The sequence below is a fragment of the Lithobates pipiens genome, unplaced genomic scaffold, assembly GCF_037356315.1.
Source record: "Lithobates pipiens isolate NorthernLeopardFrog02 unplaced genomic scaffold, aLitPip1_a1.2 Scaffold_17, whole genome shotgun sequence".
Taxonomy (NCBI): domain Eukaryota; kingdom Metazoa; phylum Chordata; class Amphibia; order Anura; family Ranidae; genus Lithobates; species Lithobates pipiens.
In genome coordinates this window covers 11,181,847-11,209,421 of record NW_027507755.1, presented here as the reverse complement: position 1 = coordinate 11,209,421, position 27,575 = coordinate 11,181,847, and the positions used below count along the sequence as shown (strand labels likewise).

The following is a 27,575-nucleotide window of genomic DNA, read 5'->3' as shown; positions in this document are numbered from 1 at the left end:
ACAGGCTTATTTCCAAAGGCCCATAGAAAGCTAATACACCATACAAAAAACGTTCAAAGCTTTCGTATTATAAAAGTCACAATGGAAAATTGTTGTTTCTACAAATCTAAGCAGAGGATCCTTTCGGAATGTGGCACCTTTCTAAATATTTCCCAGCCAGCAACACCCAGTCTGCGACACAGGATAATTTATCTGCCGGGTGGGATGTGATGTTGACTGTGCATTCTGTTTTAATTAGCAGCGAAATGGCTCTCCCGATGGAGAAGGAGCAGACATGCATGTAGCCTCCCTTCAGATCTCATTATTGTTTCCGCGCACAGATCTACCGCACATAACAAAGGGGGTCGCCTCAGCAGCTGGATCAGCAAAATCTGAGAGTCCATGAGCTCACAGATCAGAAATAGTGCTTATTGCAGGAGTTTAGCTCGGATAATCACAGTTCTAAATGCATGAAAAATGTGTGTGTTTTTGTATGCGGTCAGCATGCTGTCTGTTGGATCCATCAGGCCATCTGCTAGTATGGCTGGAACGATGCGGATAGCTGTCTGTTTGGCAAGCTGCAGGAATGCCTGTGTTTGCAAAAGGGATACTTTAGATGGACGTTGTTGGCTATTATTATTTGTGTGCACCTTTGGCCTTGGTTGAGAGGTCAACCTGGTTGAAATATCACTAGAAAGACATCATGGAGGATAGACAGACATATAGACTCTTCTGATGACTCCTCTGGGGGGAAATTGGCTCACCTGGGACTGATTTTTCAGACCAACCAATGCTGTAGTTGAGCTCAATGCTTAACCCCTACCTGCCCACTCCAACATTCCTTCCAATAGCTCCGAACGCCCATGAGACGGGAAGGACCAGTGATCATGTGAGCACTTGTACAGTGGTCTCATAATAAGAGGTTGTACCTACTGGCTACTCATCTTTATTCCGGACCGAGAGCTGTCTTGGACAGTTAGGTCTTTGGGCTTGGAGTGTACAGTGAGTGCAGCATGTGGGTGTTAAAGACCACCCTTTTGCCACCACACATATGTGTTGATCGGTTGTAAAGGGGTCTTGCTTTAGTTTTGGATAGAATTGGGGAAAAAGTTATATTTCTGTCAGGTTTTTGTTTCTGCCCATGACCCTTTTGGGGTGATTTTACCCCACTTCCTGTCCCTGTGACACCTGTACAAGAAATGGGTGGTACAGGTGTCCACAGGATTAGAAGGCTCAGACAGCAATAAAAACATTGTAGAAGTTTTAACTGTAGAGCACTTTTGTCTATTCCCATGGAGCGGCACAGTTGGCGAAGAAATATGACCGTCTTTAATCATTTCAAAATAAATAAAATGTTTTGTCTGGAGTTGGGCTTTCAGCACTAGGGGTCTTCAAAAGCACTAACACCCTGTGAACCCAGAAACAGAACCAACATCTGTGCCACCAGAACATTGCCCAGTAATATGCACAATGAAGAGCCAAGAACCTTTTATTAAATAAAATGATAGCATTGCGCAACATACACAGCACTTACAATATAATGACTTAATCTGGATAAAAAATAAAAAAAACAAGGAAAGCATAAATAGAAAAACGGAAATTCAAGAGTCTACAGGGCTGCACAACCCAGAAAAAAAATACAAAATGGGATGGCTCCCCCAAGGGTTTTTTTAGCAGCAAAGCATTTCAATCGAAAGAATTTAATTTTAGTAAAATCTTTTATTATACAAAATAAAGATCAAATATGTGATAGAGTTTAAAATATGAGCTCTGTTTACAATGTACACAAACATGTTCCATTAAGATTAGCGAATATCACATTTGACAATACATTACAAAATTGCCATCCACATGAGAAACCTAGACGTGTTTCGACCTAATCAATCGTAGTCTTCTTCGGGGGGATTTTAATTCTAGGAGAATATGTCGAAATAGTCATAAACTTAATACTACATAATCTACAAGCAGTTTTACATATATTACAGTATAATAAGGTTCATAATAAGCAGTTTTACATATATTACAGTATAATAAGGTTCATAATAAGCAGTTTTACATATATTACAGTATAATAAGGTTCATAATTACCGCTCAAATTTGGAACAGTATCCCATAACCAGAATTTGTTTAAAAGAAATGTCAATGATCCAGTAACCTCCACACGCTGTTCCCACCTCCTCAATATGAAATCCAGCTCCAGAAAGGCTTACAAGGAGCCACACTCTTGGACCTCCAAGAGGTGAAGGAATGGGCAGCACCTTGGATGCATTTTCCAATAACCTCAGCGAGTCCATCAGTAAAAAACTATATAAAGAATAATCTTTCCATCCAGTATAGCACTGTTGAACAATCCCAGGCCAGTTAGTCCCCATCTATATTGAAAGAGAGAGAAAGAGAAAAAAAGTATATTTTATTATTTGTTTATAACCTTAAATTCAATTGTGGCCGTCATCGCTATATTGCAAGTGATGCCGTGAGGATTAAATTAAAATTTATTATCTGGTGTGATAGGTATGTGTGGAATATAAAAACATGTGTAAAATACAATTGTATGTGAATTATAATTAAGATAATTTTTTTTTTTAGATATTTCGAGATTAACTAATATAGATGGGGACTAACTAGCCCGGGATTCTCATGTGGATTCTAGATATTTGCTAATCTTAATGGAACATGTTTGTGTACATCTGTAACCAAAGCTCATATTTGAAAACTCTATCACATATTTGATCTTTATATTGTATAATAAAAGATTTTACTAAAATGTAATTATTTTGATTGAAATACTTTGCTGCTAAAAAAAAAGCCTTGGAGGAGCCATCCCATTTTGAAACAAGAAAAGCATTTCCCATAGAATACAAGGTCTTATCTTCAGTTCCTGGACACAATCTAATTAGGCAGCTGGCTGGAGAAATGTAGCATAAATTGGATAAAACATAGGAAAAAGGCACTACAACTTGTCCCAGATAATGAGAGTAACTCCACTTCCACGTTTCATCAGAGATTCCACCAGCAGCTTAAATTTTGGCCACTTGAGCAGAAATCAGCAGGAATTTGAGTCATCAAAGGCTAGCTTAGCTCTCTTTTGTAATATTCAGTTTTGTTTTGCTTTGTAGGTATAAATCGGAAGGTCATCTATTCCCTGGTAGATTCTGCTGAAGGTCATTTCTCAGTTGATGAACAATCTGGCATCATCGTTTTGGAGCAGCCACTAGACCGGGAACTGCAATCTACCTACAACATCACAGTAAAAGCATCTGACACAAATCCTGCCCTCTCCTTATCTTCCTTTGCTGTTGTTACTATCACTGTGCTTGATGTTAATGACAACCCTCCCATATTTGAGAGAAGAGATTACCTGATCACCATCCCTGAGGACACTGCCACTGGCACCAGAGTCATATCAGTCTTTGCTGCAAGCAAGGACATCGGAACAAATGCCGAGATAACATACAGCTTCAGGACAGGAAATGAATATGGGAGATTCAGGATTAATCCAAAGACTGGTAAGAATCCTTTCTCCTTCCCTTTCCTCTTCTCGCATATCCTTTCTTTTTGCCTCTCCTCTCCTTTTTTTCATTTTCTTTCCTTTCCTGTTCCTTCATTTACTCTTCTTTCCTTTCCTTTACTATCCTATTCATCTTTCTTTCCTGTCCTCTCCTCTTCTTTCCTTTCCTTTCGTTTCCTTTCCTTTCCTCTTTTCCTTTACTATCTTATTCATCTTTCTTTCCTCTCCTCTCCTCTTCTTTCCTTTTCCTTTCCTTTACTATCCTTTTCTATCCTTTCCTTTTCTATCCTATTCTTTTCTATCCTACCCTTTTCTATCCTACCCTTTTCTATCCTATTCTTCTCCATCCTTTCCTTTGCTATCCTTTCCTTTTCTATCCTTTTCTATCTTTTCATTTTCTATCCTTTTCTATCTTTTCATTTTCTATCCTTTTCTATCCTTTTCAATCCTTTCCTTTTCTATCATTTTTTATCCTTTCCTTTTCTATCCTTTTCTATCCTTTCCTTTTCTATCCTTCCCTGTTCCTTCATTTATTCTCACCTGCTTCTTTTTCCTTCCTCTCCTCTCCACTCTTCTCTTCATATTTCATTGTTTTGTTTTTCTCTCCACTTCTCTCCTCCTAATTCCTGTCCTTCCTTCTCCTCTCTTTCCTTTCTCTCCTGTTATTTCTTTGTTTCCTCTTTATTTATTTTTTCATTTACTCTTATCTTTCCTGTACTCGCCTCTTCTACTTCTTTTTTCTTTTCTTATTTTTTACTCCTCTCTTCTTTCTCCTTTTCCTTTTTTCTCCTCTCCCCCCTTATCGTCTTTTTTTTTTTTTTTACTCTCCTCTTCTTTCCTTTCCTTCCCTCTTTTTCCTTCCTATGCTGTTATTTCATTTCTATTTTGTTTTTCATTTACTCATCTTTCCTTTACTTTCCTCTACTTTCCTTTACTCTCCTCTTCTTTCCTTTACTTTCCTCTACTTTCCTTTACTCTCCTCTTCTTTCCTTTACTTTCCTCTTCTTTCCTTTACTCTCCTCTTCTTTCCTTTACTTTCCTCTTCTTTCCTTTACTCTCCTCTTCTTTCCTTTACTTTCCTCTTCTTTCCTTTACTTTCCTCTTCTTTCCTTTACTTTCCTCTTCATTCCTTTACTCTCCTCTTCTTTCCTTTACTCTCCTCTTCTTTCCTTTACTCTCCTCTTCCTTTCCTTTACTCTCCTCTTCTATCCTTTACCCTCCTCTGTTTTCTTTGCCTTACTCTCCTCTTCTCCCCCCCCCCCCGCCCCCTTTTACCATTTATTTTATTCTTTTTTTTTTTTCATTTTATTTTTTTCATTGCAGGGGAAATTGTGGTTGTCAGCGCTCTGGACTATGAAAGCAGCAGACACTTTTTCCTGGTGGTTGAAGCTAAAGATGGTGGCTCACCTCCTCTAAGCGCAGTGACAACTGTTAACGTCAACCTGACCGATGTTAATGACAATGCGCCAGCATTCAGCCAAGAGGTTTATAGCGCTGTGATCAGTGAAGACGCCTTTATTGGGGACTCAGTCATTAGAGTAAGGTTCATTATTCACCAATTAAAACGTTAATGGATAACCCCAGATACTTCTCACGTTTGACAAGTTATTGTGTGTATAAAGTGTTTATTACAGGTCTCATCCAGCTGAGCCTTTATAGTACTCTGATAATTGGCTTTTTACAAAGCTCAGTTATGTCAAATTTTGAAATGGTAACAATACTTATTAACATCCTTTTAAAGTAAATGTAAACCTTAAACTGACATTTAGTCTGCTAAAGTGCTGTGTAAAATAAAACATAAAGGGGGTGATTTACTAAAACTGGAGAGTCCAAATCTGGTGCAGCTCTGCACAGAAACCAATCAGCTTCCATTTTCTTTTTTTTTTTGTCAAAGCTTATTCGAACAAACTGAAGTTAGAAGCTGATTGGCTACTATGCACAGATGCACCCGATTTTCCACTCCAGTTTTAGTAAATCAACCCCGTTATCTTTATTAATCTTATTATTTTTATTTAATAAAAATACTTTTTTCCCTTTTCTTATATTCTTATATTCTTATATTCTTTGTTATATCTCAGGGCTGCTGATCTGCAGCCTCCTTGCAGCCACTTCTTGTCTATATGCACTCCAGAGATGGCTGCATGGCATTTCTCTCAGGGTGGGTTTCCTGATGCTGACAGTGGTGGACCATGCCTGAGTAATATGTGAAGAAATAGCCATTTATAGCTTCCATTGGACAGCTCTGTGACAGTATGACAATAAAGGAACAACTGGAAACACAGGAGCAGAGAGTTGTCACCCCATAACAGGAGCTGCCTCACCTCAAGGATCTTCATGGCAGGATCATCATATATTATTTTAATGAAAGCTACAGATTTAAAAATATTGAAAATTACTTTTAACATTTTAGTGATTTGGGTATACATATCCTTTAATACAAACTTACAGGTGTCTCTATGTCAGGTATGTATTGGGACACCATGCCGCCCCAAATGATGATGCCCTTTTGTTCAAGCTCCACCCCTTGTTTCATGAAGATTTTAGTGATTGTATTTGCGTATACAGTTGTAGAACTGCCCTCTCAGGGGTTGCTTGGTAATGCATGTTCTCCTGTGTAGCCATGACCCTGTGAACTCTGCAGGCCCTCTGACACTCTAGGTTCAGACATGTTGTATATACCTTTAACCACTTACGGACTGCCCATTGTCATTATACGGCGTCACTTTAAAGAGGAACATCATTGTTATGGCAGCAGCTAGTTGCCATAATCCCAGTATCCTCTTCTTCAGCGTGCGGTCTACTTTCAGATAAAAGTCGTCTCTGCGGCAGATTCGTCACGGGATCACTTTTATTGGTGGCAGGAGAGGGCCCCCCCCACCCACCGCACTTCGGTGCCCTCCGCCACTTACCGGAGCTGCCGGCAGTGGTGGAGGCGATCAGATCCTGTCCCCTCTGTGGTATGGAGCTGAGTGAGGGGAAGATGGCCCCCACCCGGCTCCATACCATTGCAAGATGGAAGCAATGTCAAAACGTCACTTCCGCCCATTGCTCTTAAAGGGACATTTATTTTTATTTTTTTCAAACAACATTTTTTTATTATTATTATTTATTCTAGTGTAAATATGACACTAAATATGGCCCCAGATCTCATATTTAAGAGGTCCTGTCATGCTTTTTTTCTATTACAAGGGATGTTTACATTTATTGTAATAGGAACAAAAGTGACACAATTTTTTTTCTTAAAAGAACAGTGTAAAAATAAAAAATAAAAAGTAAAACAAATATTTAAAAAAGAAAAAAGGTAATGCACCCCGTCCCGCCGAGCTCACGTGCAGAAGCGAATACATACGTGAGTAGCGCCCACATATGAAAATGGTGTTCAAACCACACATGTGAGATATCACCGCAATCATTAGAGCGGCAGCAATACTTCCAGCCCTAGACCTCCTCTGTAACTAAAAACATGCAACCTGTAGAATTTTTTAACTTTGCCTATGGAGATTTTTAAGGATAAAAGTTTGTCGCCATTCCACGAGCGGGCGCAATTTTGAAGCGTAACATGTTGGGTATCAATTTTCTCGGCATAACATCATCTTTCACAATACAAATTAAACTGGGATAACTTTATTTTTGTTTTATTTTTTAATTAAAAAAAGTGTATTTTTTCCAAAAAAAGACAGTTGCGCAAATACGGTGTGACAAAAAGTATTGCAACGACCGCCATTGTATTGTCTAGCGTGTTAGAAAAAAATATATATAATGTTTGAGGGTTCTAAGTAATTTTCTAGCAAAAAAAAATGATTTTAACTTGTAAACAACAAGTTTGAAAAATAGGCCGGTCCTTAAGTGGTTAAATGACACACAGACACAAAGCAAGTAGTTTCAACTCTCTCTTATTTTACTTATTTTAAAAGAGGGGTTTAAACCAAGGATTATTCAGCCAAATCCTGGTTACAGCCAAGACTAGGTTGAAATAATGCCTGCAGCAATAACAGTTGGTAATGACAAATGAATGATAACAATATACAGTCACAATTGGATACCTTGAGAAAGCTATTAATGGATATAAGGAAAAGTTTCTGCCTTAAAGAAGAACCCAGGGTCGGCCTATAATATCTTTAATCCTAATGAGAGATAATGTACTATAGTTACCAGTATAGTAGTGCCCCCTTTAAAGTGGAGTTCCAGGCTTTTTATGTTTATTAAAAGTCAGCAGCTACAAAAAGTGTAGTTGCTGACTTTTAATAAACAGACACTTACCTGTTCCATGGTCCAGCGATGCGGCCGAACGGAGCACCGCTCCTCCCCCCCTCCGCTCCGCTGGCGCCTTTCAGCTTCACGGCTGGGCAAGCATAGCGCATGCGCAAGCCGCGCTGCGCTCCCGGAGTGGACAGGCGACCTCCTGGGACCTGTTGCGTGTCTCAGGTGATCGCCTAGAGGGAGGGGCCGCCTGAGGCGAAAGGAGGAGTCGCCTTGGCGGTCCCTGGGCGGAAGGAGGAAGTGGGACAGGAAGTCCCCCTCCTAATGAAGCCCCCACCAAAAAAATTACGTGCCTAATGTGCCATGTAAGTGGGCGAGGAGTGTTTAAAGCGGAAGTTCCATTTTTGGGTGGAACTAAGCTTTAAGTGCAATAAAAAAAATAATGTCCTAAAAGCAAGGCCTTGCAATGTCTTCACCGGCAAAGTTGAAGCTCAAACAAAGATTCATGACTATGGCAAAGTGATGATAAACAAGGCAAGATAGCTGATCCTGGTTTATAGCAATGCTATTTGTAATCCAAGTGAGTGTCGCCTGTGCACAGTGTTCAGAGGTTGGTGCTTTTTAAGGCAGTGGGGTCTGTGGGCATAAGCCCCCTCACCAATCCTAAAACAGACCTTGGCCGTCTCCCAGAGGGACAGTCAAACGATTCTTCTTACTGCAGATGGGCAGTGATAGCGATCAGTCTGCTAACTCTGGCTGGTTCTGTGGTGTTCAGTGCTGCAGATGGGCATCCTTCTGCGAGCGGGCAGTGGCTGGACTCATCGGGGCTGGAGCTGCAGGCCGTGTCCCGCGTGACAGGCCGAATACACCTCTTCCAGCAGCGGGGTGGTGCTCATGTGATGGGATCCAGGAAGCAAGAGAATGTGGGCTTGGTCAACAGATCCCTTTATAGTTTATCCCACAATTCTCCTGTGTAGCAGAGGGTCTGCTGGGAGATGTAGTCCATAGTCAGTTCTGCAATTCAGCAATGTCTATCCAGAAGACTACAGCTCCCACAAAGCTTTTCTCTGTGCTCAGAATGTGATGCCCATGATTTGAGTCGAGCACTAGGAGCACATCGGAGCAAGCTGGAATAATAGGAGGCAAGTCTGCAAAAATTAGATAACCCGACTACACTGTAATCTCATTTTTTGATTGACACCAATTCACTCTATGAAGGTTCAGAGTCACTGTTTACAAATAAGGAATCATTTACAATATCTATGCCAGTCAGTTTTGGGTAGACGCTTTAGATTTCCCATCAGCTACATCGGAGGAGAAGTTTTGGAGACTCTGAGTCCCAGCTCTACCCACTTGAGTCTACTGGATCTCTCTGCTCGGGCATTAAAGAAGATGCAACAAAATGGCCGACACTGCATAAAGGCAGAGCTGGGAACTCTGACATCACTGAGTGATTCAGCTTGCCATTGGAGGTCTATAAGGGAAATAAGGATTTTGGATGTACTAACACTTTAAATGTCTATCTCATAAGATATATGCATCACGGAATTATATATTTATTGCTCTTCCTTATTATCATTGTATCTTTCAGGTCTTTGCTGAAGATCTTGACAGTCCTTCTAATGGGCACATTAGCTTTTCCATCATCAATGGAGATCAAGAAAATCAGTTTACAGTGGACCCAGTTCTGGGACTAATAAAAGTTAAAGATAAACTGGACCGTGAAAGGGTAAGTCCTTGTTTAAAGAAATATTAAACCCAAAAGTAAACATTTATTATTTTGCAACATACCGTATATACTCGAGTATAAGCCGAGATTTTCAGCCTCTTTTTTGAGGCTGAAAGTGCCCCCCTCGGCTTATACTCGAGTCATCGCTGTCTGCCCGCTCAATCAGCGTGTCGAGCAGACAGACAGCGGCCATTCTATTCAAAAGCCGCGCCTCCGGCTCCGCCTTCGCCTGTGATAGGCGGAACACTGAATTTCCCAGCAGCCTGTGTTCCGCCTATCACGGACATCGTATCATCCTCGTACTACGGACGAGGATGATACGACGTCTGTGATAGGCGGAACACAGGCTGCTGGGAAATTCAGTGTTCCGCCTATCACAGGCGAAGGCGGCGGCGCAGCTTTTGAATTTTACAATGGCCGCCGACGAAGAGGGCACGGGACGGAGGCAAGGCAAGGCACGGCACGGCACGGGACGGGACGGGACGGGACGGGGGCAAGGCAAGGCACGACACGGGACGGATGCAAGGCAAGGCACGGCACGGGACGGAGGCAAGGAGGCAAGGCACGGGACGGAGGCTCGGGACAAAGGTAGGCTGGACACACACACACACACACACACACACACACACACACACACACACACACACGGGATGGATGGAGACACACACAGGGATGGATGGATGGATGGATGGAGACACACACACACAGGGATGGATGGATGGATGGATGGAGACACACACACACAGGGATGGATGGATGGATGGATGGAGACACACACACACAGGGATGGATGGATGGATGGACACACACACACACAGGGATGGATGGACGGACACACAGGGATGGACGGACACACAGGGATGGACGGACACACAGGGATGGACGGACACACAGGGATGGACGGACACACACACAGGGATGGACAGGCATGTCTCACCCTCGGCTTATACACGAGTCAATAAGTTTGCCAGTTTTTTTGGGGGTAAATTGGGGGCCTCGGCTTATATTCGGGTCGGCCTATACTCGAGTATATACGGTACCTATTCTTAGATGTGATGTCTTCATTGGTTTTCTTTTTTTAGGCTTTCTTTCTTTTATTTCATCTGGTGATCCAGCCAGTTAGCCAGCTGGAAAACAAGCAGTCCTGCAGATGTAATAGTTAGAGGGTTGAGACAAACCATATTCCACAGAACGTTGCTTACACTGAGCAACTTTAATTTATTTGTGTAAAATCTTTTTTTTTTTTTTTTTTAAATTAAAGAGGTGCTTCAGTCCCCCCAACCCTCCCTCCCCTAAAAAAATAGCTACAAATACTGTGCTGACTTTTAATAAAAGGTCATTTACCTGTCCAGGGATGCAGCACCATCCTCACTGAAGCTGGATCTTCACTGCTCTCTGGGTGCCGGAATGTTTACTAAAAGAAGCCATCTGTCCTTGCAGCTTCTCAGCTAGCTTCCCACTGCACATGTCCGAGCCGCTCTGCACTTTGTGAATGCTCTTGCGGCCTTCTGGGACCTGTCAAATGTCCCAAAAGGCTGCGAACAAAGGGGGAGGGGGCTGAACTTCCACTTTGATCGCCTTGGCATTCTGGGCTGAAGTGAGAATGGGTACCTGTCAAAACTAGGTACCCATTCCCCCCCCAAAAAATAAGTGGCCCAAAGTGGTAGGGCGTAGAAGGTAGAAAACTGTAACTTCCCTCTTTCTGTAAGGTTGCGCATTAATAAAAACAAAGTTATACTTCTCTGCTTACTTGCAGTAAAGAAGTAAAGAAAGTGAGCATTCCCAGTGTGGTGGCAATGGTGCAGAGGGTCTATAAACCTGAAGATCGTTGCAACCATCAACAAGGAACTATAGGTGACTGCCTATAGATTTCAAGTCGTTTCTGGGCTGTCTTTAATATTGATTGGACCCTGGGCAAACATTTTCTTGCCCCCCCCCCCCCATGCAGTTTCTCTCACATTACAGAGGACCCCCGCCCCTATACTACCCCCATCATTACACAGTACCTCTTCCTTCATTCTACCCCCATTATTACCAGGACCCCCCTCCCTCATATTTCCCCCATCATTACACAGGACTCCCCTCCTCCATCATTACACAGGATCCCTCCCCCCTACTACCCCATAATTACACAAGACCTTTGCCCCCATTCTACCCCTATCATAACACAGGACTCCCTGTCACATACTGCCCCCATCATTATACAGTACCTCCTCCCCCATGCTACCCCCATTATTACACAGGACCCCCTTCATCATATTACCCCCATCATTATGCAGGACTCCCCTTCTCCATCATTACACAGGACGCCTCCCCCTTATTATCCCATAATTTCACAAGACCTTTGCCCCCATCCTACCCCCAGCAGAACACAGGACCCCCCCCCCAATACTACCCCCGTCCTAACACAGGATCTCCTCTCCCATACTACTCCCATCATAACACAGGACCTAGGACATACTAGCTCATTATGCCTTTGCCTTACAGGTTGTTGTTTTTTTTCCGTTTGCGGGTATACAACCGCTTTAAAAACGGCCCTGAGTTGTTTATATATATATATAAAGACTTCAGGCCTAAACAAAGGACACAGAAAAATTATAATATTTATTAGGAAAAGGCTTAGTGGTCGGCACTTCTGCCTTGCAGCACTATGATCTCCGGTTTGCAGCACCACCCACGACGGGCTATCTGCAGAAAACTACAGGAGGGGGCGGTGACCAGACCAGGCACCCTGCACAAGGAGAAAGCAACAGTGACTGGTCTTTATTATAGGAAGCTATTTCATTCTGCACAGATCTAAAAAAAAAAACACCTGAAATGAACACCAACCAAGATTTAAATAAGAATAAGCATGGCTCTCATATTTAGACAATATTTGTTTAGTCTGTATTTCAGCTTTAGTGTGTCAATCATAGCTGTCGTGTTTGTAGTACATTTTTATAAAAGAACAGCATATGTCTTTTATGTGCTGGGATGAATTGCAATAGGTTTTTTTCAGTTATCTGTACAGCAGTTCTCATAAATGTCATTTACCAAATCAAATCCAGAGAGTGGTTCTACTGCGGAGCCTGTAGAGAATTACACTACCACCCCTGTGACCTCCAGGGATCTTATGGTATTATGAAACTGTACGGCGTATGTACAGAAGTCATTTATATCAATTTGCGGTGCACTTGTCATTTTCTTTTGCCGCAAGGCTAACTTCGGTCCACATTACTGAGCCTGACCCTCCTCGCACAGTATAAATTCCCAAAGGCAACCGTATTGCCCCATAGCTTGAAGGAATGGTGTATTTGTATACACATCTTAATCAGTCTCTCAGTCTTATGTGTTGTGTTTTATTTACTTAATGTATTCATTGCAGCCTTGTGCAGATTGTTTCTTTATTCATTTATACATTGCCTACATATTCCATAGTGATTTTATGGTATACCTGTACTCTGCAGGGTTAACCAAGCCAAACTAATATGCAGCCTGACAGCTGGGCCAGGTTTCTGCATAGCCAACATAGGCTGTGACCAGGGACTGCACACAGCCACCCACACAACATGTCTGTAACACTTGACTATTGTATAACAGATGTACCTTGTGAATGCCACCAGGCCTACCACTCCAAACTCTCCCACCTTCTTTGAAATAAGGGCCCAAACAACTTCTGGAGTAAAACGGCCGTAGCAGCCTTAATTTTATTAACAAACTTAAATATATAAATATATCTAAATATATATATATAACAATTAACATGAACAATTAACCAAAAGACATCTGTTATTGAAACCATTAATCCCCTCTACCGTTGGTCTTTGCAGGTCCACCATCCACCATATGTATTACAATATGACACTGCGGAACCTCTCAAGTGAGTTATACGATCTCAAGCTGACTCAGAGACACCCACTTGCCGCAGTGCCCCATAACCAATCTCCATATAACCTCCGTTACCTGGTATACCATCCTCAGGACCCATCCCACCAACAGGTCCTGAACTCCTCCTTCCACAAATCTCTTTTTTCCCCCGCAAAGACCAACACCAGCCACTGCCACGACATCCCATTGTCCGAAACCTGCAATGAAAGAAAAAACAAACAAACCAACATCTTCCTACCTAACCCCTTACTAAAAACTAGGGAGGACGGGCGGGAAACTCCCTGGTTTTGCTGAATGAGCGGGAAGAGGGGTCCGCCCCCCTATATAAATCTTGACCCCCTCCTCCCCTCTTATAGCCAATGACACTCCACATACCATCTACCAATACACGTTCCCCTGTCACAATGTCATGCCAGCCCTTCACCCACCTCGCTGCACTCCTCTGCTACAGGCTTCTCTATCCTGTGTATAAAAAAGGACCTAGAGTTCTGCCCTGCCTGCTATGTAGTTGGGTATTTGCTGTACCTACACAATTTCTGCATTTTTGTTAGTGAATGCTGTGTACTAAGAGTTCAGCCACCCTGGGTCCATGCTCCTAGATCTAAACTGCTGACAGACTAGCATGACAAGTCAAGGAGATAGAAACTGGCGGCACACTATGGAATACCTCGTAGGTCAGGGTTCCTTGGAGACCTAGGGTTCTTCCAGAAGTTGATAGGGATTCCTTTGGCAGAGAGCCATTTCTGTCTATACGATAAGCTACCACCACTGACATCAATGATCTTTTTTAGCTATTTGCAAGGGTGGAATCTTTCCCATTGACCACAAAAGTAAGAAGCACTCTTCGGTCCTACTATCATGCTAATGCCCCATGAGCTGTAAAGATAGTAATTATTATCATAGGTTCCCTAAAACCACAAAGGTTATTTCAAGGGTTCCTTCATGTTAATAAGGTCGAGAAAGACTGTCCCAGATAAAGGACACCATGCCCTGCCTGGGACACCTTCCTGCCCTAGGGTTCCTCCAGAAGGTGCTAGAGGTTCCTTGGGCAGTGAGCCATTTCTGTCTCTCAGATACAGAAATCTACAATTGACATTAATGGTGTTTTTAACTAATTGCAAGGGTGGGATTTTTTCCCATTGACCACAAAAGTAAGGAGCATTCTTCCCTCTAACCATTATGCTAATGTCCCATGAGCTGTAAATATAGTAATTATTAGCAGGGGTTCCTTAAACCGGAATGTTATTTCAAGGGTTCCTCCATGTTAAAAAGATTGAGAAAGGCTGTCCTAGACAACTGACATGGTGCCCTGCCTGGAACATCTTTCTGACCATGACAGCTTGCCAAAGCTTAATTAGCTCTACGCACACTGGCACTGAGTAAAAAGACTGTCTTGTCAAGCCTCTCTGTGACTTGGGTAGCTATGATGTACTATTGTGTGACACTAAGGCTAGTCAGTTTATTGGGTTAGGAGGAAACGCAGGACAGTACAGGACAGTTGGCCTGGGTGGGGGGCAGGAAAAATAAGCCCGGCCTTGCCCTATTGGTTGCCTACCATTAATGATGTCAGAAGTCCATAGTTTTTTGTTTGGCTGCATTTCAGGCCAATGTAATATGACTGCTTCATCTTGACAACAGTTTTTTTTTCAAGAGCCATCTCTTTTTTTTCCCCATAAAGGTATCTGGATACTCGCTCCTTATTCAAGCAAAGGACAGCGGACTTCCCCCTCTCTCCTCCACTGTGACAGTAAATGTAGATATTTCAGATGTCAATGATAACAGCCCTCAATTCACACCGTCCAATTATAGTGCTGTTATTCAGGTAAGCCTGCAGTCTCTCATTTCATGATATCAAAGGGGATGGGGCTTATTGAAATGCACGAGGTTTCTATTACATTGGTTCAAATTTAGGTGCTGGGCCATGCTTGCTTTGCCCTGGTGTTTTTATTGGGTCAAAGTACTGGTGCTTTGTGTTTGGTGATCTTTGAGATGAAACATGTGAGTATCACGAAGGGTTGCCACCTCATTCCTTTAAAACCAAACACATATTAATTACACAGGTTCTGTGGCTGATTAAGGTGGTAATTAAATTTGGTGCCTCATCTGCATTAAATTTGCCTCAGAACCTGTGTAATTCATATGTGTTCGGGTTTAAAGGGATGAGGTGGCAACTCTAGTGTCACACCTGCCTCTAAGTAAAGTGGTGTTGATTGACTCTGAAAACGTGTTTCCTATTTATTTCCCTTAACATATGTCAGATATATGTCATGGACATGTTATGGTGATATCCCTACTGTACCAGTCTGTGTGGCAAATGAGCTTTTACAAAGTGCATAACAAAGTAGGCTCATCCTGGTAGACGTAAAAACCAATTGACCTAAGCCCTAGATGTTTCCCGAATTTGTTATCATAAAATTTTAGTGTTATTGAGCAGCATAGTGGCTAAGTGGTTAACACTTTTGCTTAGCAGCACTAGAGTTATTGGTTTAAATTCCAACCACGGCACTACCTGCCTGGAGTTTGCAAGTTGTCCCTGTCCCTGTTCCTGCTTGGGTTTCCTCCCATACTCCAATGACATGTTGGTAGGCTAATTGGCTCCTATCTAATTTGGCCCAAGTACTTATGAGTATAATTTAGGGAACTTAGATCGTAAGCTCCTTGAGGGCAGGGACTGATGCGAATGTACAATATATATCTAAAGTTCTGCATAAATTGATGGTGCTATATAAATACCTAAAACATCAATCTTCACAAAAATTCACCTCCAGTTTCTTTCTTCTTTGTGGAGGCAGCGCACCACAACGCACACTATGTATGTCATGGGGTACTGAACTGTAGGTGCATTGGCAGCTTGAGTTGGGTTGCTTATTTTTAATTCTTACATGTCAATGCAAAGTACATTGTATCACGCAATGGAGTAGCACAAATTCTTCCGTGTGTTACCTGAACAAATTACTGTGAATAAAGAGAATAGGCCATTCATATGTATTGAGCTGGAACTGGGCATATAAAGGCAGACTGGACAGCTGAATCTCAATTGCCTGTTCTTTCTGCATAAGGACATCTCAATCTGAGAAGCACCACTCAGTTCCCAAATCTTTAACGCAGAACTACACTGTATCTGAACACCACAAACCAGAAACGCTATTTAATTCATCTTTAATATTCAAAGCAAACTCTACTATCCATCCACATCTCCATGCTGTAATTTGCTGAGCAATCACTTTAAAAAACACCCCCCTAGCATTTCTGGCTGCAGCTATCTTGAGTAAAGGCAGATGATTCATGTAGCATTTACTTCCTGGAATCCATCTGCCCCTAGTCCAGGCATGGAGACAGGAGGGTTAGCTAAGAAAACTCTTCCTTCCTGCCTGAAGACCTCTGAAATGTATGACATAATTTGCCTAGGCTTGGAAACCAGGAAGTAACTGAAGAAATGTAAAAAAATAAAAGTTTAAAACAAGTAAATATGATATACTTTTCTATCTATTTTCTAATGCTAGCCCTAGCATAAGGATTACAAATAGTGAATGCTGATTGAAAGAAGTTCTGCTTTAAAGTGGGGTTCCCCCTTAGAAAAAAAAATTAAAAGTCAGCAGCTACAAATACTGCAGCTGCTGACTTTTAATAATCGGACATTTACCTGTCCCAGGGTCCAGCGATGCGGGGGAATGAAGCCCCCCCCTTGTTCCCCGCTCCACTCGTGGCCCCGGCATTCCCACTGTGGGCACCCAGCTGTGGCTTCACAGCCGGGCACCCCTGCGTGAGCGGCGCCGCGCGCCGTGATACGCCGCACGGTCATCTGGGACACGTGACAGGTCCCAGATGACGGTGCGCCACCGAGGGGAAGTGATGTCACCAGCCCGGGCAAGGAAGAAGGCAGACTACGAGGGACCCCCTAGCGACAGGCATTTAGAGGTGAGTAATTATGCTGCTGCCGTGGAGAGCAGAAGAACGGGAAGCCGCCAGTGATGGAGAGCAGGACAAGGGGAGGCCTCCACCGAGCAAGGGGAAGCCGCCGGTGATAGGCTAAGTGCTGCCGACGGGGGGGGGGGGTCTGGGGGGGTCGAGCGTGGCATACTGTTTGTCACCCCCTCCCTCCAAAAAAAAAATTCAACCAGCTGCCACTGCCCTACAAGTATTGCCAAATACCTGTTGATCTGCCAGAAATGCACTCAGCCCCTCAGTCTCAATGTGCACTTACAACACAGTGGTGTCAGCCCTGTCCAATTGTCCTTTGCTAAACTACTCAGACCCACCCCTATTCTGTTCTCCACAATATAGAGACTAATAAAGTGCAGCACAAACTGTTGCCACTATATTGATGTTGTATAATAATAATAATTGTATGTTCCTAAGATAACAGGAGGGCTAATTGGACTCCAGACCTCCCTCTTACCTTCTGGGCTATAGCAACAGGTCTCATGACCCACTGTAAACATGTAGTCCTCCTTCACATGGTTGCTTAGCTGCATACATAGGATTCTGGTGGCAAGATTGAGCGGATTTTTGTGGCTGGAATGACAAGTGCATGCAAATATTGGCAGCCAATCAGCCTGCACAAAGTATTGACCGGCTGACCGCAGCCATCACTGTTTGCATATAGCTGCACACCAAGTGGGTACCTGTGGTTACGGGGCAGGTGTCTTATCCTGAGGCTCAGCCACTCATCCCTAACCGTATTATCTTTTTTCCCGGGGTTTACTTTAAATGACCCACTTAGGTTTCTTATCTTCTCTTCAACATTCATTCATCAGTGAAGGATCAGTATCCATCATAATAGTAAGCCTAAGAAAGTGCTTACATGAAAAATGGAACATCTGGTGTGTGCTATGACATCAGGCCTAGTCATGTGCATTCCACAGCACCACGGATAATACACCAGTCAGAAAATTCCTACATAGCGCGTTTCGTCTGTGATCTGTAGAACTCCTGTGCTAGCTTCCCCCTCTTTCAGAATGAAATGAATTGTTTAATGTTTCTCGTTTATACAGTACCGGTCATTTTTCTGTATCCCAACAGAGGAATATTGACTTTTCTTGCCAGGCGTGTGCAGCTGAGCAGAAGATGTTTAATATATAATGCGGGTCATAGTTGGGTTATTCCTGTAAACAAGCTGCAATGAGACGTAATTGCCTGACCAAGGATTCCATGTGACTGGGACCTTATGAATGATTTCTGTTTGGTTTTACTATGCTGGAGTACTTCATTATGCTGACGAAACTAGGCTTTATGAAAGTAATTGTTGTGCTATTTAACATCGAGCTTCGGGAACTGGAAATTCTCATTATAATATTTTCCTTCATAGCCACCAAGGATTGAAGTACACTTTGTATGCTCCAAAATACCTGTGTGAACCCAGATATTACCTTGTAAATGTAGCACTGACATAATCACTATACTCTACGTAACTTGTTCAGAGAGCTGAGCCATAGGAGGGACCCAGCAGGCTCCACCTACTACAGGCTGCCTGCAGAAACCTACAGGAGGGGGCGGAGACAAGACCAGTCACCCTGCACAAGTCTTTATTACAGGAAACTCCTACACAGAGGGAAAGTGCCGGATTTGTTTAATGCAAGATTGCTGCACAGATCTGAAGGGAATACACAAAGGAGACCAAAAGCTCTCGTTATAAAGCAGATACCATACTGTAGCTTTCACACGCATTCACTTATGGAAAACAAACCAGGTGCAAATGATCATCATACGGCATTTACAAATGTGTGGCCACAACCATTCACTTCTATGGCAGGCCGTATACATACCTCCCAACTGTCCCTGATTTCGAGGGACTGTCCCGGATATGGAGCAATGTCCCTCTGTCCCGTATTCCTTCCTCCTCATTTGTCCCTCATTTTGGTCTGATCTATATAGTTGTATATAAAATGCACTTTTTATTTTTCAAAAAGTGTTTCCCAGCGCTAAACTTTTCATCCAATTTCTAAATTGCTGCATTTATACATTTTAAAAACCAATATGACAGAACAGAAGTGGTAAAAAAACAAAAAAAAAACACTTGTGGATTCAATTACCTTTTTTTGGGGTTAATTTTCCTTAAAGGGGGTGTGGCAGTGGGCGTGCCCTATGCCTATATACATTTGCTAGTAAGTGTCCCTCATTCCCATTCCACATTCTGTATAGACTTTTTGGAAACAGAGTAAGAAAACTACCGTACATGATCAGAGGGATACGATGTATATGGCACTGATACCACGTTTCGGTTAAAATGGTCTCAGTAGCAATAATATATATAATATATGTATAATATTTATGTGTATGTGTGTATATATATATATGTGTGTGTATTTTTTTTTTTTTTTTTTTTAAAGACAACTTGTCAGATCATAACGAACCTCTGTCACCCAAGGCTGCCATCCTAGTTTATTTGCAGCTAGTAGTAGTTTTGATGCATGGATGTTGGTGGATGTCCCCATTGCTCTAGAAGCTTTACCTGTCCAGAAGTGGTATGAGGGCAAGAGCCTTCGCTGGCATAAAGAAGAGCTAGCATGTTAGCTTTAAAGTGGAACTAAACCCATTGATTTAACGTTTTCAAAAAACAGTTACATTTCTGGCATGCTGGGAATGGTAACTGTCACATTTGCTTGTGTTCTTATTGAAACTGTCAAACCATGAAATGCCTGGTGTCATAACTGATCGCATGTGCAACACCATGGCAATTTCAGATCGAATGGAGGCAAAGATGGCAGCTTCTTTGGTTGGAAAGGAGGGTTTAGTTCCGCTTTAAAACCTCAATTTCTAGGAGCTATACAGATTATCATAATACTATCTGGGTAGGTCTAAATTTGGCTTAGATTACACAGTCTGCAATAGCCATTGTGGTCTTTAAGAGACACAGGAATATGTTTGCTCCCTAGGATCCTTTTCCTTATGTTGAATTCCTACTTATAAGGCATCTCCTTGGGTCTGGAATAGCTGGTGGTATGGTATTTGATTCCCCTTTTTTATACCTGTCCTTAATGTTTTGATATGCACCACCTGCGTTGTGGATCCTATTGTTGGAAAATGTTTCAATAAAAATATTGAAACAGAACATGCACAGCAAGAAGCATAGGAATGAATACTTCCTGCTGCCAGGGATGGCTGGCCTTAGTTCACCTGTTGCTGTAACTGAAATCCCAGCATCAATTTGCTGGAAACTTGAATAAGATGAAGAATTGTCCATAAACTGCAATCAAGGATTTACGATTAGAGACACAAGTGTCAGCTCCTTGATGTCTTTCATACTCAAGTGGTTGATCATAAGGCCTGATGATTAAGCACACTTGAGTATAAAATGTGTTAGGAACTAGTTGCAACTTGTGCCTTTATTCTTCATTAACCCCTCTGAATGCTGCAAGCAGTTTGATGGATCTTTTTTTCATTCAATTACAAAGAAGCTAAACTTTGGTGTTGTTATAGGGAAAAAAAATGCTATCATGGCTTAGCTGCTACTCTTGTCGTTTACATATTACTCCTTTCTGTGGTAGGTGTGTAATTCTCCTTTAAAGGAAGCCTTGTACTAAGATTAAAAGTTGCCAACGCTGACCCTTTTCTGATTGCACAAGTTGCATGGACATCTCTGGGTACACCACAGTCCGAGACCCAGTGTAATATAAGTATAGTCGGAGCAAAGTGGGTTATTGACTACTAGAATATGTTTTGATAAAGTTAACAGATGAAATCTTTTTAAATTTAGATATGGTTCACATTTCACATCCGTAACTTCTCTAAAATGTGCCCCTTTTTGACTAATGAAACCACCAGGCTACTCATTCACTCTCTTGTTATCTCTCGCCTTGACTATTACAATTCCCTTCTCATAAGCCTATCTATCCATAGCCTATACCCTCTTCAGCCGATCATGAATGCTGCTGCCAGGCTCATTTACCTTACCAACCTGTCAGTGTTTACTACCCCTCTCTGCCAATCGCTCCACTGGCTTCCCTATTGCCCAGCAAATTCAATTCTAAATACTAACAATAACATACAAAGCTATTCATATTCTGTCCCAAGCTACATCAGCAATCTTGTCTCCGAATATCATCCAGACTGTCTCCAAGGCTCCCAAGACCTCCTGCTCTCTAGCTCCCTTGTCTCCTCCTTATACTCATTTCCAGGACTTTTCCAGAGGCCCTCCCATCCTCTGGAACTCTCTACTTTAATCTGTCCAGCTATCTCCTACTCTGGCCACCTTTAGGCGACACCTGACAAAATGGATTCTCCCTCACTCTCTCCGTGTATATACAATATATATATATATATATGTATACACTGTTATAGAGATTCCATTAGAAGCTATATTAGTCTTTCTTAACCTTTTCAACACAAAGGAACCCTTGAAATAACTTTGCGGTCTCGGGGAACCAATGCTAAAAATGACTATATCTACAACTCATGATATGTTAGTGTGGTGGTCAGTGGGAAGAATGCTCCTTATACTTGTGGTCTTTGGGAGGAATCCCCCCCCCCCTTATAGATAGCTAAAAAGATCAACGGTGTCAGTGGAAACTTATTTGAGAGGCAGAAATTGTAATTGCTCAAGGAACCCCTAGCAACCCCTAGACGAACCCTAGGGTTCCATGGAACCCTGATGAGAGACCTTGAGCTATATGGTGGCCCTGCAGAAACCACACATATACTTATATGGAGAATCCAGTACAGGGCAAGAAGTAGTCCAGTGGAAGTGGATTCTTTATTCTTATAGAGAGTTCACTAGAGGATATGTGTTACCCTTGCAGAAGCCTCACATAGATTCCTATGAAGAATCCAATACAGGACAAATAATGGCCCAGTGGAAGTAGAATATCGATATATTCTTATGGCCGTTAAAAGATATTTGGTGCTCCTGCAGAAGTCACACATATGTATATTTCTATAGAGAATCTAGTATAGCAGAAAATAAGATATAGATGTAGCAGTGTATTTTTATATATTCTTACAGCGAGTCCTTTAGAAGAAATGTGGTGACCCTGCAGAAGTGTCACATATTCCTATGGAGAAGCCAGGAGAGATTAGTATTGCCCCTGTATAAATTTATTCTCAATAAACACTTACTGTATAGAGAACTTACTTGACACGGAAATATTACAAACCTACTTTAGCACAATATTAATACATTCAAAAGAAGAGGAAGGACACATTTAAAGAGAAACAAAAGCAAAATAAGCCTACAGGGGGTTGAAAACTCTTGATAACAGTAGTGATAAATTGCTGTAAACCACTCTTGAATTTTTATTTTTTACAGAAATTTTGCCACTAAATTTTAAAATTGATCTTTTTAGGAGAACAAGCCCATTGGAACAAGTATTCTACAGCTGGTGGTTACCGACAAAGACTCTTACCACAATGGTCCCCCGTTTACGTTCACCATATCAAATGGAAACGAAGGCGGCAAATTTGTTTTGGACCAGTCTGGAGTTCTGCGTTCTTCTGTGGTGTTTCAGCATATGGTCACTAACGAACATCTTCTCACTATACAGGTATTAAATGGTTAACGAACATTTTCCATGAAGCCTCTTCACTATTTTGTTATCTGTTTAAGCTCAATTCAAGACATGTTTTTATTTTTTTTGTAGAGAAGAGTTAGAAGGGTAATTATTGATGCAGAGGTGGGTTCTGTGGCACCACATCTCAAATGTTTGGCTTTTTTTCTATAAGCCCTTAGGGCTCCACATCTCAAAGTATAGTGATTTTAGAGAGGCAGCACTTCTACCAAAGGCCACTAGTTTGTGTATCAGGTAAGATATAGAAAATACAGAACAAAGCGGGTAGGCACGGCCATCTGTAGCCACTTACAAACTGTAACAGCAGAATGTGGACTCCAGAGATGCTAACAGAGTCTTCAATGACATTAGTCACTCGTGCTACTTGCGTAAATCACCCCAAATCGAGGAGCCAGAGTCTTAAATAGACCTGACCCAAGATGGCTGCCGGAGTCACATGAGGCACCAGGAAGTCATAGAGGAACCAAGTTCGCAACTTTCTCTCCCTTTTGCATTGCCGCCTCAGTCTAGTACCACCTACAGGGTAAAATACAGACTGCAAATTCCTACAAGCCTCCTGGGAGATGTGGTGTAAGTATCCCAGGAGGCTGCAGGACCAGGTACATGCTATTCTGGCCTAGGCTAGGGGAAGGGGGATGGGGGCGGTGGGGCAGAGCTAACAATTAAAAAATAAAGAAAAGGGGAAAAAATCCCAGCAATTTGTCTGCAGGGGGATTCAGTGTTAAAGTGGAACTAACTTCCTTTTGAGAGTTTAGTTCAGATTTGGGATTACGCTTTAAGGAGCCAGAAGGTAAACTAAAATTTACTTTAAAGGCAGCAACTGATTTAAATGGTTTATTGTTGTTTGCAAACTGTTGTGGAATGTGACGGCACTATATAGAGTAATAAAATCAAACAAATATATGAAATATTTTTCTAAACTAAAACTTCTGTATTCTTTACAGGTGAGAGACTCAGGTAAACCACCCTTGACCTCTCAGACTTACGTACAAGTAAAAGTCATTGAAGAGAGTGTTCACAAGCCATCCGCCATTCCCCTGGAGATATATATTGTCACTATGGAAGATGACTTCCCAGGAGGTGTTATTGGGAAGATTCACGCCACCGACCAGGACATCTATGATGTCCTCTCCTACAATCTAAAGTCAGAGCAGAAAAGCTTGTTCAAAATTAACAATCATGACGGGAAAGTGATTGCACTTGGCGGTCTGGATGGGGGCAAGTATACTCTCAATGTATCGGTTAGCGATGGACGATATCAGGTGTCGGTGGACGTGACTGTGCACGTGGAACAGTTGATGCAGGAAATGTTACAGAACGCTGTGACAATACGTTTCGAGAACATCTCCCCCGAAGATTTTGTTGGGCTCCATTTGCACGGCTTCCGTCGTACTCTCCGTAACGCGGTTCTGACACAGAAAGAAGACAGTCTGTATATAATCAGCATTCAACCTGTGGCTGGAACCAACCAGCTCGATATGCTGTTTGCTGTGCAGATGCAAAACGGAGGCTTCTACAGGCCTGCCTATTTGATTCAGAAGCTTTCAAATGCAAGGAGACATTTAGAAAATGTAATTCGGATATCAACAATCCTGGAGAAGAATTGTTCGGGATTGGACTGTCAGGAGCAGCACTGCGAGCAGACCCTGTCCATTGATTCTCACTCACTAATGACCTACAGTACAGCCAGAATCAGCTTTGTGTGCCCGCGGTTTTACAGGAATGTACGCTGTATATGTAATGGTGAGTAGGAAACCTTCAGTTCAGCGTTTTCTATTTAAAGTAGCACAAATATATATATATATATATATATATATATATATATATATATGTATGTGTGTGTGTGTGTGTATATATATATATATATATATATATATATATATATAAAATATATATGTATGTGTGTGTGTGTGTGTGTATATATATATATATTTATTTTTTTTCCTGTTCTGCATCTGCAACACCATTTTATAGTCTAGTCAAAGTCGCAGAAATAGATATACACACAGATGCATAATGTACTACCAACAACTATAGCTGTTGTAACTACAGAGGAACCTTGGTTTACAAGCAACGTGGTTAACAAGTGTTTTGAAAGACGTGCGACTTTTTGTTTATATTCTGACTCGGTTGTCTCACAAAACAAGCAGAATTCAAGCTAATGGGGTGTGCAGTACCACATTCGGCCAGAGCTGAGGGGGCATCGGGGACACTCGGAATGGATCGGAACTGTTCGGAAATACTTGTTAATAATCGGAAACACTTGGAAATACTCCGTTCCCGAGTGTTTCCGAGCCTTTCCCGAGTTCAGCCGAGCTGTTCCCGAGTATTTCCGAGGCTCTCCGATGCCCACCCCCCACTCTGGCCACATGCAGTATTGCATGTTATAGAAGTCAATGCAGAGCAATTTATCTTAGTTTCCATTGACTTCTATTGGCAAACTCGCTGATATGCATATGATATGGCATGCACGGCTGCACCAGATTCTAAGTGCTCCACCCTATGTGTTTTCGTGAGGATTTCTGTGCTGAGGGGTGTAGCTGTTACTTAGTTCTACCAGTGCAGAGAACTACAATGAACAAGAAGAAGTATTATGGCTGAAAAGAAAGGGTATTTAAAGGCATTTACGAGGTTTTAACATGTTTTTTAAAAGATGTGATACTCCAACTAGGCTATTTAAAGTTTGCCCTTATTGGTATTTTTATTGTATGGATCTATATACACTATAATATCAAAAGTATTGGGACACCTGCCTTTACTTGCACATGAACTCGGCATCCCAGTCTTAGTCCGTAGGGTTCAATATTGAGTTGGTCCACCCTTTGCAGCTATTACAGCTTCAACTCTTCTGGGATGGCTGTCCACAAGGTTTAGGAGTCTGTCTATGGGAAAGTTTGACCATTCTTCCAGAAGCGCATTTGTGAGGTTAGGCGCTGATGTTGGATGGGAAGGCCTGGCTTGGAGACTCTGCTGGTCATTACTCTGTGCAGGCCAGTCAAGTTCCTGCACCCCAGACTCGCTCATCCATGTCTTTATGGACCTTGCATTGTGAACTGGTTCTCAGTCATGTTGGAACAAGAAGGGGCCATCCCCAAACTGTTCCCACAAAGTTTGGAGCATGAAATTGCCCAAAATGTCTTATATGCTGTATGTCTCTTATATGGTATACTGATGCCTTAAGCGTTCCCTTCACTGGAACTAAGGAGCCAAACCCAACTCCTGAAAAACAACCCCACGCCATAATCCCCTCTCCACCAAATGATTTGGACCAGTGCACAAAGCAAGGTCCATAAAGACATGGATGAGCGAGTTTGGGGTGGAGGAACTTGACTGGCCTGCACAGAGTCCTGACCTCAACCCTATAGAACACTTTTAGGATGAATTCGAGCGGAGACTGCAAGCCGGGTCTTCTCATCCACATCAGTGCCTGACCTCACAAATGCGCTTGTGGAAAAATGGTCAAAAATTACCATAGACACACTCCTAAACCTTGAGGACAACCTCTTTTGCTCAGAGTGGACCAAGAACTAAGCTATATGAGGTCATGTGATTGCTCAGTTCTTGGTCTTTCTACCATATTAATACAAAGTATTAAAAGTATATATCTATTATGTGTAAGTTGAACATATAGAAACAAATACTTTTTTTAGAATTCCTGATTTTTTTTTAATGCATCACTCTCTGGGAGACGTTTCCCGTAATTTTGGAGAGGTTTCCTTTCAATTGCTTATGTATCTGTATATTAGACATGGGCACCGTCAATAAATTTGTTTCGTTCCGTTCCGTTACGGTTCGTATTAGAATTGATTCATACTTTGTATTTCGTGTCCGAAATTCAATTTCAATTCGTACGAAATATGAATTAACTTATACGAACGTTCTTTGCGATGAATTTAAAGGCAAAAATTAACCTCAATATGACAGTCGATGCTGACGGAAGTTTGGTTTTTATCCGAAATACGAAATTCCGTTGAAGAATTTCCTATCCGAAATACGAATTTTCGTTAGATGAGGGGCTCCCACCATCCCTGTGCTGTGCTGACTTCCTCCTGGGGCTGTACCCCTGCTGTGCTCAGTATGCCTGCACAGCACAGGAATTTGGGTACAGCCCCAGGAGGAAGTCAGCATAGAACAGGGATGGTGGGAGCCCCTCATAATAAGCATAATGAGTCGTCGACGCGACGATGACTGATCCGAAAATTCGTAAAACAAAAGTTCGTATTTCGTCCAAAATTCAGACGCATGGAAATTCGTATTTCGGATCCTCCCGAACGTATGAATTTAGGGAAATTTGTACGAAACTAATCACACATGTCTACTGTATATACACAGATACAGATAGCAAATGAAAATGTCCAAAATAGGTTACTTGTTCCTTGCTGTTTCCAAATTTAGGCAAACAAAAATGTCTCCACCACTGGACAACCAACCCAACGTTGGTTGATCGTGGGAGTACAATAAGCGGTAATGAGCAGACAGAATAGGGCAGATAAGTGTAGGACTTTTTGTTATTCACTCATTCTGCTCCTTTTTCTTTAAATAACCACATTTCCCATTTCCATTTACAAAAAGAAATAACAGCTTAGATACCAAACCTACAATGGGCTGTGGGGTGTAAGGGTGTACCTCGGTTTCACGGTAGCACAAAAGAGGAATTGCTTTGTGTTCAGTTCTGTAGCCAAGTAGCTCAACAAGTTAATTCTGCATCCCTCTTTGCCAGGATCATGGTTTTAAAACTTGTATATACTCCTAAACACAAGATGTGTATGTAATTGTTCTGCAGATGATT

The 27,575-nt window shown here is 42.1% G+C and overlaps 1 protein-coding gene across 6 annotated transcripts in view; it reads left to right on the top strand.

Annotated features, from left to right (window-relative positions):
* FAT3 (FAT atypical cadherin 3) overlaps nt 1–27,575 on the top strand; it is a 994,495-nt gene that overhangs the window by 872,395 nt on the left and 94,525 nt on the right. For all 6 annotated transcript variants that reach the window (XM_077484996.1, XM_077484994.1, XM_077484992.1 and 3 more), the window contains 6 exons: nt 3,096–3,485; nt 4,811–5,025; nt 9,279–9,416; nt 14,962–15,105; nt 22,565–22,762; nt 23,731–24,529. In XM_077484996.1, coding sequence (XP_077341122.1) covers nt 3,096–3,485; nt 4,811–5,025; nt 9,279–9,416; nt 14,962–15,105; nt 22,565–22,762; nt 23,731–24,529 — 1,884 coding nt within the window. The remainder of the gene's footprint in view (nt 1–3,095; nt 3,486–4,810; nt 5,026–9,278; nt 9,417–14,961; nt 15,106–22,564; nt 22,763–23,730; nt 24,530–27,575) is intronic.